The sequence below is a fragment of the Sceloporus undulatus genome, chromosome 6 (genome assembly GCF_019175285.1).
Source record: "Sceloporus undulatus isolate JIND9_A2432 ecotype Alabama chromosome 6, SceUnd_v1.1, whole genome shotgun sequence".
Taxonomy (NCBI): domain Eukaryota; kingdom Metazoa; phylum Chordata; class Lepidosauria; order Squamata; family Phrynosomatidae; genus Sceloporus; species Sceloporus undulatus.
In genome coordinates, this window is record NC_056527.1 from 146385835 (window position 1) to 146398385 (window position 12551).

Consider the following 12551-nt stretch of genomic DNA (forward strand, 5'->3'; position numbering starts at 1 on the left):
TTAATGACCTCCTTTCCCTCTACTGTCCTGCTAGGATTTCCAGTGCAAAAATTCATTTCTACTTTAATACTAACCTTGGGTGAGCATGCAGTGTCTTTTGCTTACCAACGACTGGGGAGAAGGAGAAGGGTGGACCCTTCAACTTTGATTTCCTTTCAATTGGAAAATTCTCTGAGAATATTTTAAAGGTTTTTCCCCAATTGTGGGGGGGAAATCCATTGGCAAATGATTGCACCACCGCCTCGGCTGTGTGGCGCTCTTGAGAGCAATGCCCTTTGAGCAGGAGCACAGCCCTGTGTGGTAAATCCCATCATTCGCTCTGGGAAGCTGGCAGGCGCTGTAGGAGTCCTGCAGAAGAGGCTCTTCAAGGTGATGTTGCTGCCCACCAGGCCAAGTCTCAGGCCAGCTAATGGGTGCCCAGAAGTCACTTGGCAGGCCGGTCCTCTTAGCACCGGCAGGCAGGCAGCAGAGTCTTCCTCCACTTGAGCCCTGGGAGATGTAGTTCTGATCATTAAGTAGCAGCAGCAGCCATACCCCTGGAACAGGGCTGCACCACTTTTCAGTATCCATGTGTCCAAGGCACCACACCATGTCTCTTGGGCAGACCCCTCAGCGCTGCCAGAGGATCCAGTGCTGCTGTCGGCCTGGGCTGGTTGCCTTCAGCAGGAACGCTGGCTGCTCAGGCGTCTCCGAAGGGAGGCCCCTTGGCTAGACTGCTGCAGCAGAAACAGCAGCTCCCTACCTTTGTGGCATCTTAAAGACTTGCACAGTTGTTTTGGCATAAACCTCCATGTTTTGAAGTCCACCTGATGATGGGGCTTTTGTGCTGGTCTGTAAGGTACCTGAAGACTCACTGGGTGCTTCTGCCTTTCTCTCTGTGGCAGAGCCGAACCTCAAGCAAGGAAGTGGGTTGCCAAGTGAAATCAGGGACAAGGCTCCTGTGCCTTTCAGAGTAGTAGAGAAGAAGGAATTCCCGCAGCCTGAGCCATGGAAGGAGACAAAGTGAGCTGTGGGGCTGTTCTTGCAGGCAGCTCTCTCTTGCAAGCTCCTCCAGCCACTCTGGCTTCTCTACTGACGTCTTCCCCCCTCCAACCTTCTTGTCCCAGAGCCAACGGAGGTCCCGTGGCCAAAAGGCAGAAGAGCTGCTCAAAGTCTTTTGCCGGGAGGGGGGATCTCCACAGGCCTTGCAAGCCCGGGCATTTCAGGGGGGGATAGCACCTGCCACCAGAACAGGTCCCAAGCCAAACGCCAGCCCCAGCCACTGCTCTGCTATCGATGCCAGGAAGGGCTGGTGGTGACTGCTGCCTCTCAATCTGTTTGCAGCTCCTGACGGAGCGCCCATGGAGGTCACCTTGCTGCCAATGACATCCCAGAGCATCCAGGTCACCTGGAAGGTACGCGTGTGTGTGTGTGTGTGTGTGTGTGTGTGTGTGTGTGTGTGTGTGAACTCCAGAGGTTGGTGTGGGTGGACTCCTGTTAGACCCCAGGTCCAGTTTTGTCTCCCACATCACATTATTTAACATGTGCATGAAGTGGCTGAGAGAGGCTGTCTGGGATTTTGGAGTCCAGCCATCAGCTTGCAGGCAACAAAGAGTTTACTCGTTTCCAGATTTACTCGAAATAAGTGGTCTAGGTTGCAAACTGTGCCTGTCATTAGGAATTGACTGGATGAGGGTGGACAAAGGGAAATTTGACCAGGCAAGGCAGAGGTGATCCAGGTCAGCCGAAGTACTGTACAGATGAGGGAATAATTCCATTCCCCCTGAAAATGCAACACAGTTTGGGCAAACCCCTGGACACAGACTTCAGCCTGGAGGTCCGGGTTTCTGCAGTGGCCAGGAGGGAACACCATTGCACATTTCAAGCTGTGCCTGTTCCTGCAGATGCCTGAATTACATCCCATTTGGAATGCGATGAATTTCCAAGTACAGAGAGCTGCATGCAGCCTGGGTGAGACCAGGGAGTTTATCAGACGTGAGTTTTTGGACTCTCAATTCCGCTAAGGAAGTGAAAAAAACGTTGCACAATGACCTTATAACGCAATGTTCTACCACATTGCTTGCTTTTCCGTCAAACCCCCGAAACATTATGTTAGCTCTACAATTGCGCAAAAGTTGCGATTTGCGTGATGCGAAACCATGCATAGCGGAACTTTTTACTACACCAGCGCCTTACTTTCGCATCAACATATTTGTGCATGCTCCTTGGAGGTTTTGGTGGCATCCTGACCTTTGTGCTTCCGGGGGAGAGAGGGGAGAATCCCCTTCCAGTTTCTAGCCTCCTATGTATTCCTTCAGGACAGAGTACGGGGCAGGAGTGGAAGGCTCTTTGGGGCTCCTTCAATTTCTAGCCTGCTAGGTGTTCATGCAGGACAAAGGAATTGGGCTGGAATGGATGACCCTTTGGGGTCCCTTTAATTTCTAGCCTCCTATGTATTCCTTCAGGACAGAGTAAGGGGCAGGAGTGGAAGGCTCTTTGGGGCTCCTTCAGTTTCTAGCCTCCTAGGTGTTCTTGCAGGGCAGAGGAATGGGGCTGGAATGGATGAATGCAGGACTGAAGAAGGGGCTGCACCGAATGGCCCTTGGGGGAATCCCTTGCATACATTAGTTGTACGTACCCCCCACTCCCACCCCCCTCCCCCGGGGTTGTCCTGAAAAAGGAAGGCCACCAGAAGGGAATGGGGTGAAAAAGCAGCTCAGCATCATGGGAACTTTGCAATCAGTAACATTTGCGTCGCTTTGCATTGCTGCCTACCACATCAAACCATTTCGCTACGCATTCGCAAGGGTAACGGGAGACAAAGGCCTGATTTCCCTTGTTTCCTGTAGTACACAAAAAGGGGAGGAATGACGCTAAAACTACGGGAGCGTTGCGCAACGGGCTCCCATAGAAATGAATGGCGTCTGGAAGAACATCGCGCTATCACGTTATTGCGCAATTTTGGTGGCACAAACATTGCGCGATAGGCAGAGAAATCGCCAAAAACTCACGTCTAATAAACTCCCAGGACTGGTTCCAGGGTCCTTACTGCTCCGCAGCACCAGCAGCTCCACTGGCTACTGATTTATTTGCGGGATCATTTCAAAGTGCTGGCTATGGCCTACAAAGTCCTAAACGGCTCAGCCCCCCATGAGCTAGCCTAGACCCTGAGCAGATCCTTGCAAGAGGCTGCTTTCTCAGCCCCACCGGCTTTGCAGGTACGGCTGGTGGGGATACGAGATGGGGCCTTCCCTGTAGCTGCCCCACGCTCCAGATTTCCCTTCCTAGAGGCTAGATGAAGCCCCTTCCTGCCATCCTCTGGTGGCCATCAAAGACTTCTTTTACACCAACAGGTCTTTCAAGGCGCGATGTATTGCTTTAAACTGTACCATTTTTACTTTTGTCATTTTAAGTGCATTCTTCTCCTGCCGGAGGGGCCCCTATGTGCTGCCCCACACTCCCACTGCCCAAAGTGCCTCCCATGGGTGGGTCTGCCCCCATGACCCCCCAGCTGCTCTCCTTGGACCATTCTTGCAGAGGATCAGGGCCGGCCGGAAGGAGACGCCCAAGAGGCAGAGGGATGAAGGTTCAGGTTGTTTGTTCAGACAGATGCCGATAAAGTTTAGACCCTGATTTATTTTGTGCAAGCTGTATAATGAAAAATAAAATTGATTAGCAAGTTAGGAGTCAGAATTAAATGGCCAGTTGGTAAAATTAAAGTCAGGGCACGCCTTGCTGCTCCCACTTCTCCTGCAGCCGTTTCAGTGATGAAAAACAAATTAATGAAAAATAAGATTCACTTGAAATGTAAGTCACTCTGGTTTAAGGCTGTTTCACTGAGATGGATCACTCTAGCTTGCCCACATAAATTTTTCGTCAGCCCTATTGATTTGTTAATGCTTCAAAGAAATATTGTTTAGATTGATTTGGACCTGACCTCTTGGATTTTTAAAGCCTGCGGGCCTCCGCTCACCCATTTTTCACCACCCAGCTTGATTCATGTCATGTTGGAGCTGCTCCTGAGCCATTTCCTAAAATCGCAACCTCCTCACAAGCCAGTTATTACAGCAGTTTATCCTCCTGCAAGACTCCGACCTTCCCACTCCTGAGAGCAATTGACTGACGTCTCCAACCCACAGCAGAACCCAAATATCTCTGTCTGCCATCTGACTCATGAATGGGTCCCCCAGGTTGCTACCTTTGCTTTGTAAATAGACAGAGACTCCTAAAGGGATGAGGGGGGAGAGCAAGAGGGGTGTCCTTCTTCACTGCCACCCAGAGAAAGTCTCAGTGACAGAGCAGCCGGGAAGGGAATGCACTTGCCCCTCAGGCCCCAAAGGGCCCAACCTTCTGGGATGTCCTTTGGTGTGGTCCGCACCCCCCGAACCCCCCCCCCCCCCCCCAGTTATGCCACTGAACACAGGCACTGGGCCTGGAGCAGAGGATGGGCAGTTAGCTGGCCTGGTTCGCTAGGAGGCCGCCTCTGACTTTCCTGCTTTGGCAGAAAGGTGGTTGCTTTTCTGCCAAAAATTCTGTTTGATGCATTAACAAGATGTAGACACTCCAGCATGAAAAAGGTCTTTCCTCTTGACATCCATTTCACACTAAATGCCAAGGTACAGATGATAGCAGTGGACAGGCCTTCCTGACATTGGCCCCTCTTTCCTGAAGTGGCTTATTACAGGATGGGCTTAGCCAGGCATGACTAACAAACTCCTGGAACATTCCCCAAATGGTGCCGGAGTCAGTGCCTCCTTTGCTTGGAGTGTCTGGATACTGGCTCTCCAGGGCACTAAGCCTATGCCCACCTGTGCCCTCCCCTGATGGCACACCCTCCCCTCACCTGGGTCCTATTCTGCTAGTCGGTTCACATGGCTCCACTCCACACATCAGTCACATTAGGCGGTTGCAGCCAGCATGAGGATGCAGCACTGCTGAAAGCCCTTGAGCTTCTTCTTAGGATGCGATGGGCAGCTGCCACGCCAGACGGGTCCGTTGTCATGTCCAGTCAGCCCCCCCATCCCTGGAAGACCTGCTGGCCTCCATCCCTCCTGGGTGGCCTTCCATACCCTGCCCCTGCCAGGCATCTCTCTGAAATTCCCCATACCTGCAGGCACCAAAGAAGGAGCTCCAGAACGGGGTCATCCGGGGCTACCAAATTGGCTACCGGGAGAACAGCCCTGGGAGCAACGGGCAATACAGCATCGTGGAGATGAAGGCCACAGGTGACAGCGAGGTCTACACTCTTGACAACCTGAAGAAGTTTGCCCAGTACGGCGTGGTGGTGCAGGCTTTCAACCGGGCCGGCACTGGGCCCTCCTCCAGCGAGATCAACGCCACCACCTTGGAAGATGGTGAGTCAGGGCACATGGGTCTGCAGCCGTTGTAGGGGTCCCTGGTCTCCCCTCTTCCCTTGTGGGACGCCGAGAGGCCTGGCAGGGCCCTTGGCCGCTGCTTGTCTGAGCCGAATGGATGGAGCGCCTCAGACAACCAGGGAGCTAAAAGGGCCAACTTATTTAAAAGCGTGTTTGGGAATGGAAATAGCTGCTGCGTGGGTCTGCAAGAGCAGAAGGAGACAGAGGGGAACCCAGTGCCACCCCTGGGACTGACTGGGTAAAAATGTCTAGGGCAAGCTTTCATGGCCAAAAGCTTGTGCTAGGAATTCTCCTACAGACTGAGAGGTTGCTAGAAATTTAGTCTCAAAGGTGCCACTAGAATCCAAAGACCTGGCTGTGTTAGCCGATCCCTTTGCAACTTGCCCAAGGACTGTGCCCAGTGCGTCCCTTTTTAATCAGGGCTTTTTAACTTGTTTTATTTTTAAGGGCCAAGATGGGCCCCAATTCCGTCCTTCAGGCGCCATCTTGGAGAGACTGAAGAAACACCTTCTTACCCACCAGCAAAACCTTGACAACGTGACCGATTGTGGCCCCTCTCTGCCCGCCTTGCCCCACAGGAACCCTGCCCCGCTGTTGCTCTGCTCCTGTGCAGCGGTTGCCAGCTGCCTTGCCCACTCGACTGCCAGCTGCCTTGCCAGCCAAAGGGCAGCTGATGCCCTCCGCCAAACATATCCTTCTGCTTTCCATGAGGGAGAGATCATCCCCGGCCTTAGAGCTGTTTTAACAACAAAATAAAAGTTTCTACCTCCATTTGCTCAGCAGTTTTTCATACTTAATTAAGGCCCTTGTTAGCCTGTCAGAGCACCACCATTTCCTGGCTAGATTAGCGCTCCGCCTGGGGTCTTCAAGGGCCCCTGTTTTAGCAATAGTGTCTTTCTCATAATTATATTACCTTCATTTTGTTCAAACGGACTCTCTATTAGTTTATAGCACCCGGACCCTAATTGCACAGTGCTTATAGTTTTACACCTAAGTAATATGAAACAATAATCATTTTCAAAGCGGATCATTAGGATGATGTATTGTCATTTAAATGCTCGTAAAAATTACAGTTCTCTCTTTGGGGGCAGAGGGATCTCATTACCTCTGCCCCACGTGCTCGTTCCCTCGCTCTGCCATTCTTCCTTCCTCCTTCCCTCAAGCAGTGCTGCAGCAGCAGGGGTCTCCAGGAAATGAGGAGGAGTGCAAGGAGATTGCCATGGGCAGGCTTTGGCTGGCACCTGTGCCCAGGAGCCTTGGGGAGTGAGCCAGCAAGCAACGGGATGCTTCGCACAGAAGGGGGCAGGGGACCCCCATGGGGCCCTTGGGAGCAGCTGTGAATGGGTGTGTGTTGGGATGTGCAGCCCCTTCCCCAACACATGCTTCCGTCTCCTCAGTGCCCAGCCAGCCTCCTGAGAATGTGCGGGCCTTGTCCATCACTTCCGACGTGTCCGTGATCTCCTGGTCGGAGCCCCCCCGCAGCACCCTGAACGGCGTCCTCAAGGGTTACCGGGTCATCTTCTGGTCTCTCTACATGGATGGGGGTGAGTGGCAAAGTGGTTCTGTGCAGCCAACATGGCAGGTGGGTGGGTGGTCTTATGGGCTGCAGAGGGGCCTCTGTCCCAGGCAATGGGGCAGTGGGGAGTGGGATGGCACTGGCCTTTGCCCTGTACAGGCACAGGCCTTCCCACCTCCAGCCCCCCGTGGGCTCGATCCTAAGCCCACCGCTCACCTGCGGCCCAGTGCTTGCCCCACCAGGTAGGCCATGCAATTCTGTGAGCTCCATTTTCAGGGGTTTTTTTGGAAGTCACTTGGGAAAAGGAACATTTGCAAAGGCATCCCCAGCCCCCCTCTCAGCCTCTTCCTCATTTCTTGCTGCCATTCTGCTGTCCTCCCCTGTGATCCTTTGCAAAACTGGCAAAGCCCAGAGGTTAGCTGGGGGAACACACACCCTGAGAGAGCAAGTGGGTGTGTGTCCTTGAGGAAGGGGAGAGGGACGGGGCTGGCAGGCTCCGTTGGGTGGCCTGTGCTGCCTTGGCCTCAGCCTCTGAGGGGTTTGTGGGAGGCCTCTGGGGTGGCAGTGGTGCTCTGGGGCTGGGTTGAGATGGGGTGCCCCTAGAGTGGCCAGGTGGCCCTTGTTATAAGGGATGGCCCAGATTTGAGGACTAGAAAGTCTGTCCCTTCTAGGACTGACAGGTGCCCCTTGTTAGAACGGATGCCCCATATTTGAGGGTCAGAAAGCTTTTCCTTTCCAACTGAACAAGGTGCCAAAATACCCCACATTTTAGGATGGGAGTCCTGCATAATGCCAGAATTGTGTGCATCATGTGATTTATGAACATGAATAATATGCTGATTTTACAGAAAAATATGTGGTGAACTGAACTGAAATCAATTCTTTAATTTGGTATTTATGTAGTGCACAAACTTGTAAATAGATCTGTCCTGATTGCCCAGTCTGCATGACATGAATGTCATCCATCCTTTATAGCTACTTTAAATCTGGCAATACTAATGGGGACCTATGAAGTGTGAGCAGCAGTGCCACAGGCATCTGTGCGTGTGAGTGTTTGCACATATGCACCTGCTTGCACGGGTGTGAGAGTCCAAAGAGCTCTTTGGGCTTTGTAGCCCATACTCTCCATCCATAAAACGCCAACTGGCTGCCAGGGAGCCTACCTACACTCATAGACACACACTAACAAACACCCCCACCCCACCCACACCCCACCCCCGAGGTCAGGAAATTGTTTTGCAGCTCTATAATGACCAAACGGGAGGCTGCTCAGGGACTGACCCAGCTGACCATGGGCTTCCACAAGTACCTAGCGGTTGTTTTGGGGTCAGTAACATGAGGTTCATGCTGGCTGGGTGTGGAGCCCCTCAGCTGGATGGATGGATGGATGGATGGATGGATGGATGGATGGATGGGCAGATGGACTGACCAGCCCCTCATGCTTCTTGTGCAGAGTGGGGGGAGATGCAGAACATCACCACCACCCGCGAGCGGGCGGAGCTGCGTGGCCTGGAGAAGTTCACCAACTACAGCGTGCAGGTCCTGGCCTACACCCAGGCGGGCGACGGGGTGCGCAGCAACGTGCTCCACATCCAGACCAAGGAGGACAGTGAGTGCGGGGGCACAGGGTGGGCAGGTGGGCAGGTGTGTGTCTGTGGCTCCCTTCCTGGGATCTACTGGTTTCCCCGTCGTGATCATCTGCTGCCCTCTGGTGGTTGCTTCCAGCCCAGGCAGCGGCTGCCTTGTCACAGCTGGACGATGGTCCTTTGCTGCTGACGCCGACACCACTGCTGCTGCTCTGCTGCTGTTACTACTGAGGGTGGTGGTGGTTTTGGCTCCCTGGATCCTGCCCTGTAGCCCCCAGCCCCAGCAAGAGCCAGCCAGTCTCAGCCAGAGATTATGCCGCATTTTCTACCCTCCCCAGCCTCCACCAGCAGTGGATGGGAAGGTGCAGCAGCTCCCCTTTTCTCCTCCCACAGAGGTTGGGGGCTCTTCCCTTAAGCTGTGCTCCCCTCCTCAGCAACCAGGCCCCCATAGAGTAAGTGCATGAGAACTAAGAAAACTGAGCCTGGATTTGGAGGGCAATGCCTAGAACAGGATGTGGGATGCTACTGAGCGGTTATTCCCTTGTGTCAATGGCACTACAGTACCAGGCATGGAGATAAGGAGCCTTTGGGTCAAGCTGTAAGAGCTCTCACCATCTTGGTCCAGTGGAAACTGGATGAGAGCAGAGAGCCTCCTGGTGCTTCTGTGCAGAAGTGCTGGGCAGAGGCAGGGCAAAGGGGCCTTCCCTGGGCAGCTCCTGTGGGGAGAGAGCCAAGGAACAAGGGGGCCACTGGGCCTGTGGTGGAGGAAGGCCCCTTGGCACACGGCCCACAGGGATGGGAGTCTGGTTTCATCCCTGGCACAGCAGGCACCCTTGTGCCTGGCATGGCAAAACTGGATCCTCTCTGCTGCTGGGGCTGGCTTGACACTGGGCCCTTCTCCTTTTCCTGAAACTGTGCACCTCTCTGCTGAGAGCTTCTTCTGCCTTTGGTCTCCATGCCCGATATAAATGGCTAGCCACTCAGCCAGCCTCCAGTCTCTTCCCTGCTCCTGGCTTATGGAGTGGCATGGCCTGGCTTCTGCGCTGGATCATCCCCCGTCTGTTTGGGGCTCTGGGGCTCATTCAAAATTAAACCCTGTCTCATTTAGCTGGAGTCCTGAGACTGGAGCTCCTGCCTCTGCCAGAACAAATTGTGTCACTCTTTTCTTGACGACACCATCTTCCCCCTTCACCCCACTGCCTTCTGGGGTTGTGGGTTTGTCTGACTGGAGCTCTCCTGCCAGAAAATGGGCAAGTGGACGGAGGCAGGCCATGGTGACCACTCCAGAGTTTGGGCTGCAGATGAAAGGGGAGGCTGGGCTGGGCTGCATGAGAGGAAGGAAAGGCTCCTTTTCCCTTGGTAGCCCCCCACAGCTCTCCTCAGACCACTATTAGAATGGCAGGAAAGGGCAATCTGTACTAGGTTGGAAGGCACAGTTTTTCTGCCTCCACAAAGTGGTGCAGCATTGGGGGCTGGGGACCATTTCGGCAGGCTTGTGCTGCTTGCTCCCGGAGCTTTGTGTGGGGCCCTGTCTGTTGAAATATTCACACAACTGCCTGCTTTGGCCTACTTTGGAGTCCATTAAGCTGCAGCTCCCAGCCCCCCCACCTCCCCCGTCTCTGAGCCGGAAGGTGCCTGGAGGCTCCCAATGCCACAAAGGCTGTGGTTGCTGCTTCTTTAGCTGCAAGGGATGGACGGCCCAAGAGTGAGCAGGACTGGCAGTGCCATGGGTGACCATTGGCCCCGTCTGGGCAGGCACACAGGAACCCCCAGCCCCGTGCCCACACCAGGCTCCCCCACACTCCCTTGGGCAGAAGGGTGCTCCCGGCCGGCTCCATGCTCCCCTGCTCAGCCGCAGCCCCACAGAAACCAGCCCTCACCCCTCTTCTCTCATTCTCCTCACCCAGTTCCAGGTCCTCCGGCTGGAATAAAAGCGGTCCCATCCTCGGCCAGCAGCGTGGTGGTCTCCTGGCTTCCCCCCACTAAGCCCAATGGGATCATCCGGAAGTACACCATCTTCTGCTCCAGCCCTGGCTCTGGGCAGCCGGTGAGTGAGTGGCCGGTGGGGAGGGCAGGTGTGTGGGTCAGTCTGTACTCCGCACTAAGCTAGCAGCAGAAGGACAAGATGGCCTTCCTCCCTCAGCCCCAAACTCCTTTGCACAGCACTGCTGAAGCCACTGTGGGGCAAGGTTGGCTCCCCTCTTGAAACACCTATTGGGACAAGGAGGCCCTAGACAGCTCCAAGGGAGTCCTTAAGGCTCCTAGCACTGCCAGGACAGGAAAGCACAGGATGGGCAGGGGCACTCACCACCCTCTTTGCTACCCCCAGTACGTGGTCCTCCTGCAGCGAAAGACAGTTTCCCCTCCCCAGGGGACATTATTGCATGTCCCGAGCCCTGGCATGGACCATGGCTGAGAGGCACGGAGGGGTGAGCACCCTGGTCCTTGTCCCAGTGGCCTCCCCATTGCCTGACCGCCACAGTCCACCACCTGTTTGTTTAAATTGAGCCCTACCTTCCCACTGACATTGAGACTCAGTAACAGTACTAGAACAAGATTCATGGTGAACACCTCAGCCCAGCAAAGAAAGAGGGTGGCATTTTGCAGGGTGGAATTTTCCCATGCCCAGCCTGCTGCCACCTTCCTGGGAGCAGCAGCAGTCGAAGGCCCTTCCTGGCCATCTGTCCGTCCGTCCGTCCAGTGCCCTGGGGTACAGCATCTCCCCTCCCTTTATTTCCTGGAGAGGGGGTGGGTGGACAGGAGACCTGTCTGCATATCAAAATCTCCTCCTCAGGTTCATTTCAATATCTGAGCTACTCGTTTCCAAGGCAACATAATCTTTTCATCAAAGCAACGGGTAAAACCACTGGGATCCAATATTGTTTCCTTGGCATCTTGTCAAGACTGTCATCTGGCTTTAAAATTATGTATGCAATGCAATATTTATGTGTGCCCATTTAAATATGCAGTGCCTGGTGGGGACTCCAGGCACACATGCACACACATGCATTAGCCTGTACAAAGGCATGCACCCAGCGCAGTGGGCCAAGCATCCCAGGCATACATGCCAGCAGCCGGCCAGTGAGCATCTCCATTTCTCTGTCCAAATGTTCACCCAGAAGACTGAAGCTCCTGGCACTCTTGCCAGCCTTGTCATGCCCAATGGAGGCCCGGCTTGCCAGCCTGTCTGCTCCTGTAATGCAGGGGTCTGGGCCACTGCATGCCCACCAGGCTAAGAAGGGGCATGGGGACCCCTTCATTGGGTCCCATTGCCTTGAAGCCTTCAAAGGTCTGGGCACAGTTCTGGCTGCTGCCTGGTTTTGGCACCAGGTACGGGAAGCCCCACTGACCGAGGGGCTGGGTACAGTGTGGCCCTCCAATGCTATTTCTGTGGCCCCCAACCCCTCCATCACAGCAACAGAAGGAAGGCCTCCCTCACAGGGTCTAGTATGGCTGGGAGCAACATGGCTACTAGCCACAATAGTGGCCTCCAATCTCAGGGGCATCTGAAAGCCACCTGCAAAGGAACACAAGCCTCACAGGTCGGGACCAACACGCTCGTCTCCTGGCAGCAGTGGGCTCCCTCCTGCTGGGGCTGGGGAAGGGGTCCAATTAACCGAAAACTCTGGGAATGGTGGAGCATGGAGGGCCTGATCCAGTGTCAGGCTACTTCTGCCGTTCTTTGTTAAACTGCAGAGTGGGCTTCTGGCAGCCAACGTGACCAAGTAAACTCAGGTAGATTTAACTGGACAAGATGAAGCCACGGGGGGCCTGGTGGCTTTCTGTCTGCTCCACTGGGGCTGGAGGTGGGTGGGGGCCCCATGGTGGGGCCCTGCTGGGCTGAAGTGGCAGCCATGGCAGCCTGACTTTGTCCTCCCCTCCCCTTCCTCTTGTCCAGGCCCCCAGCGAGTATGAAACAAGCCCCGAACAACTCTTCTACCGCATTGCCCACCTTAACCGGGGGCAGCAGTACCTGCTGTGGGTGGCAGCAGTCACTTCTGCAGGACGAGGCAACCTCAGTGAAAAGGTCACCATTGAGCCAGCTGGCAAAGGTGTGCCCTGGGAGGAGACGGGCAGCTGGGGGAGTGGGTGGTC

At 54.6% G+C, this 12551-nt stretch overlaps 1 protein-coding gene across 4 annotated transcripts in view; it reads left to right on the forward strand.

The window, feature by feature from the left end:
• DSCAML1 (DS cell adhesion molecule like 1) overlaps positions 1-12551 on the forward strand; it is a 106802-nt gene that overhangs the window by 85652 nt on the left and 8599 nt on the right. For 2 of the 4 annotated variants that reach the window (XM_042471268.1, XM_042471269.1), the window contains 6 exons: positions 1324-1394; positions 5093-5333; positions 6752-6898; positions 8324-8479; positions 10364-10503; positions 12355-12508. In XM_042471268.1, coding sequence (XP_042327202.1) covers positions 1324-1394; positions 5093-5333; positions 6752-6898; positions 8324-8479; positions 10364-10503; positions 12355-12508 — 909 coding nt within the window. Of the gene's footprint in view, positions 1-1323; positions 1395-3392; positions 3681-5092; positions 5334-5801; positions 6465-6751; positions 6899-8323; positions 8480-10363; positions 10504-12354; positions 12509-12551 lie in introns of those variants that run through there. The other 2 variants (XM_042471270.1, XM_042471271.1) reach the window with 2 other exon arrangements.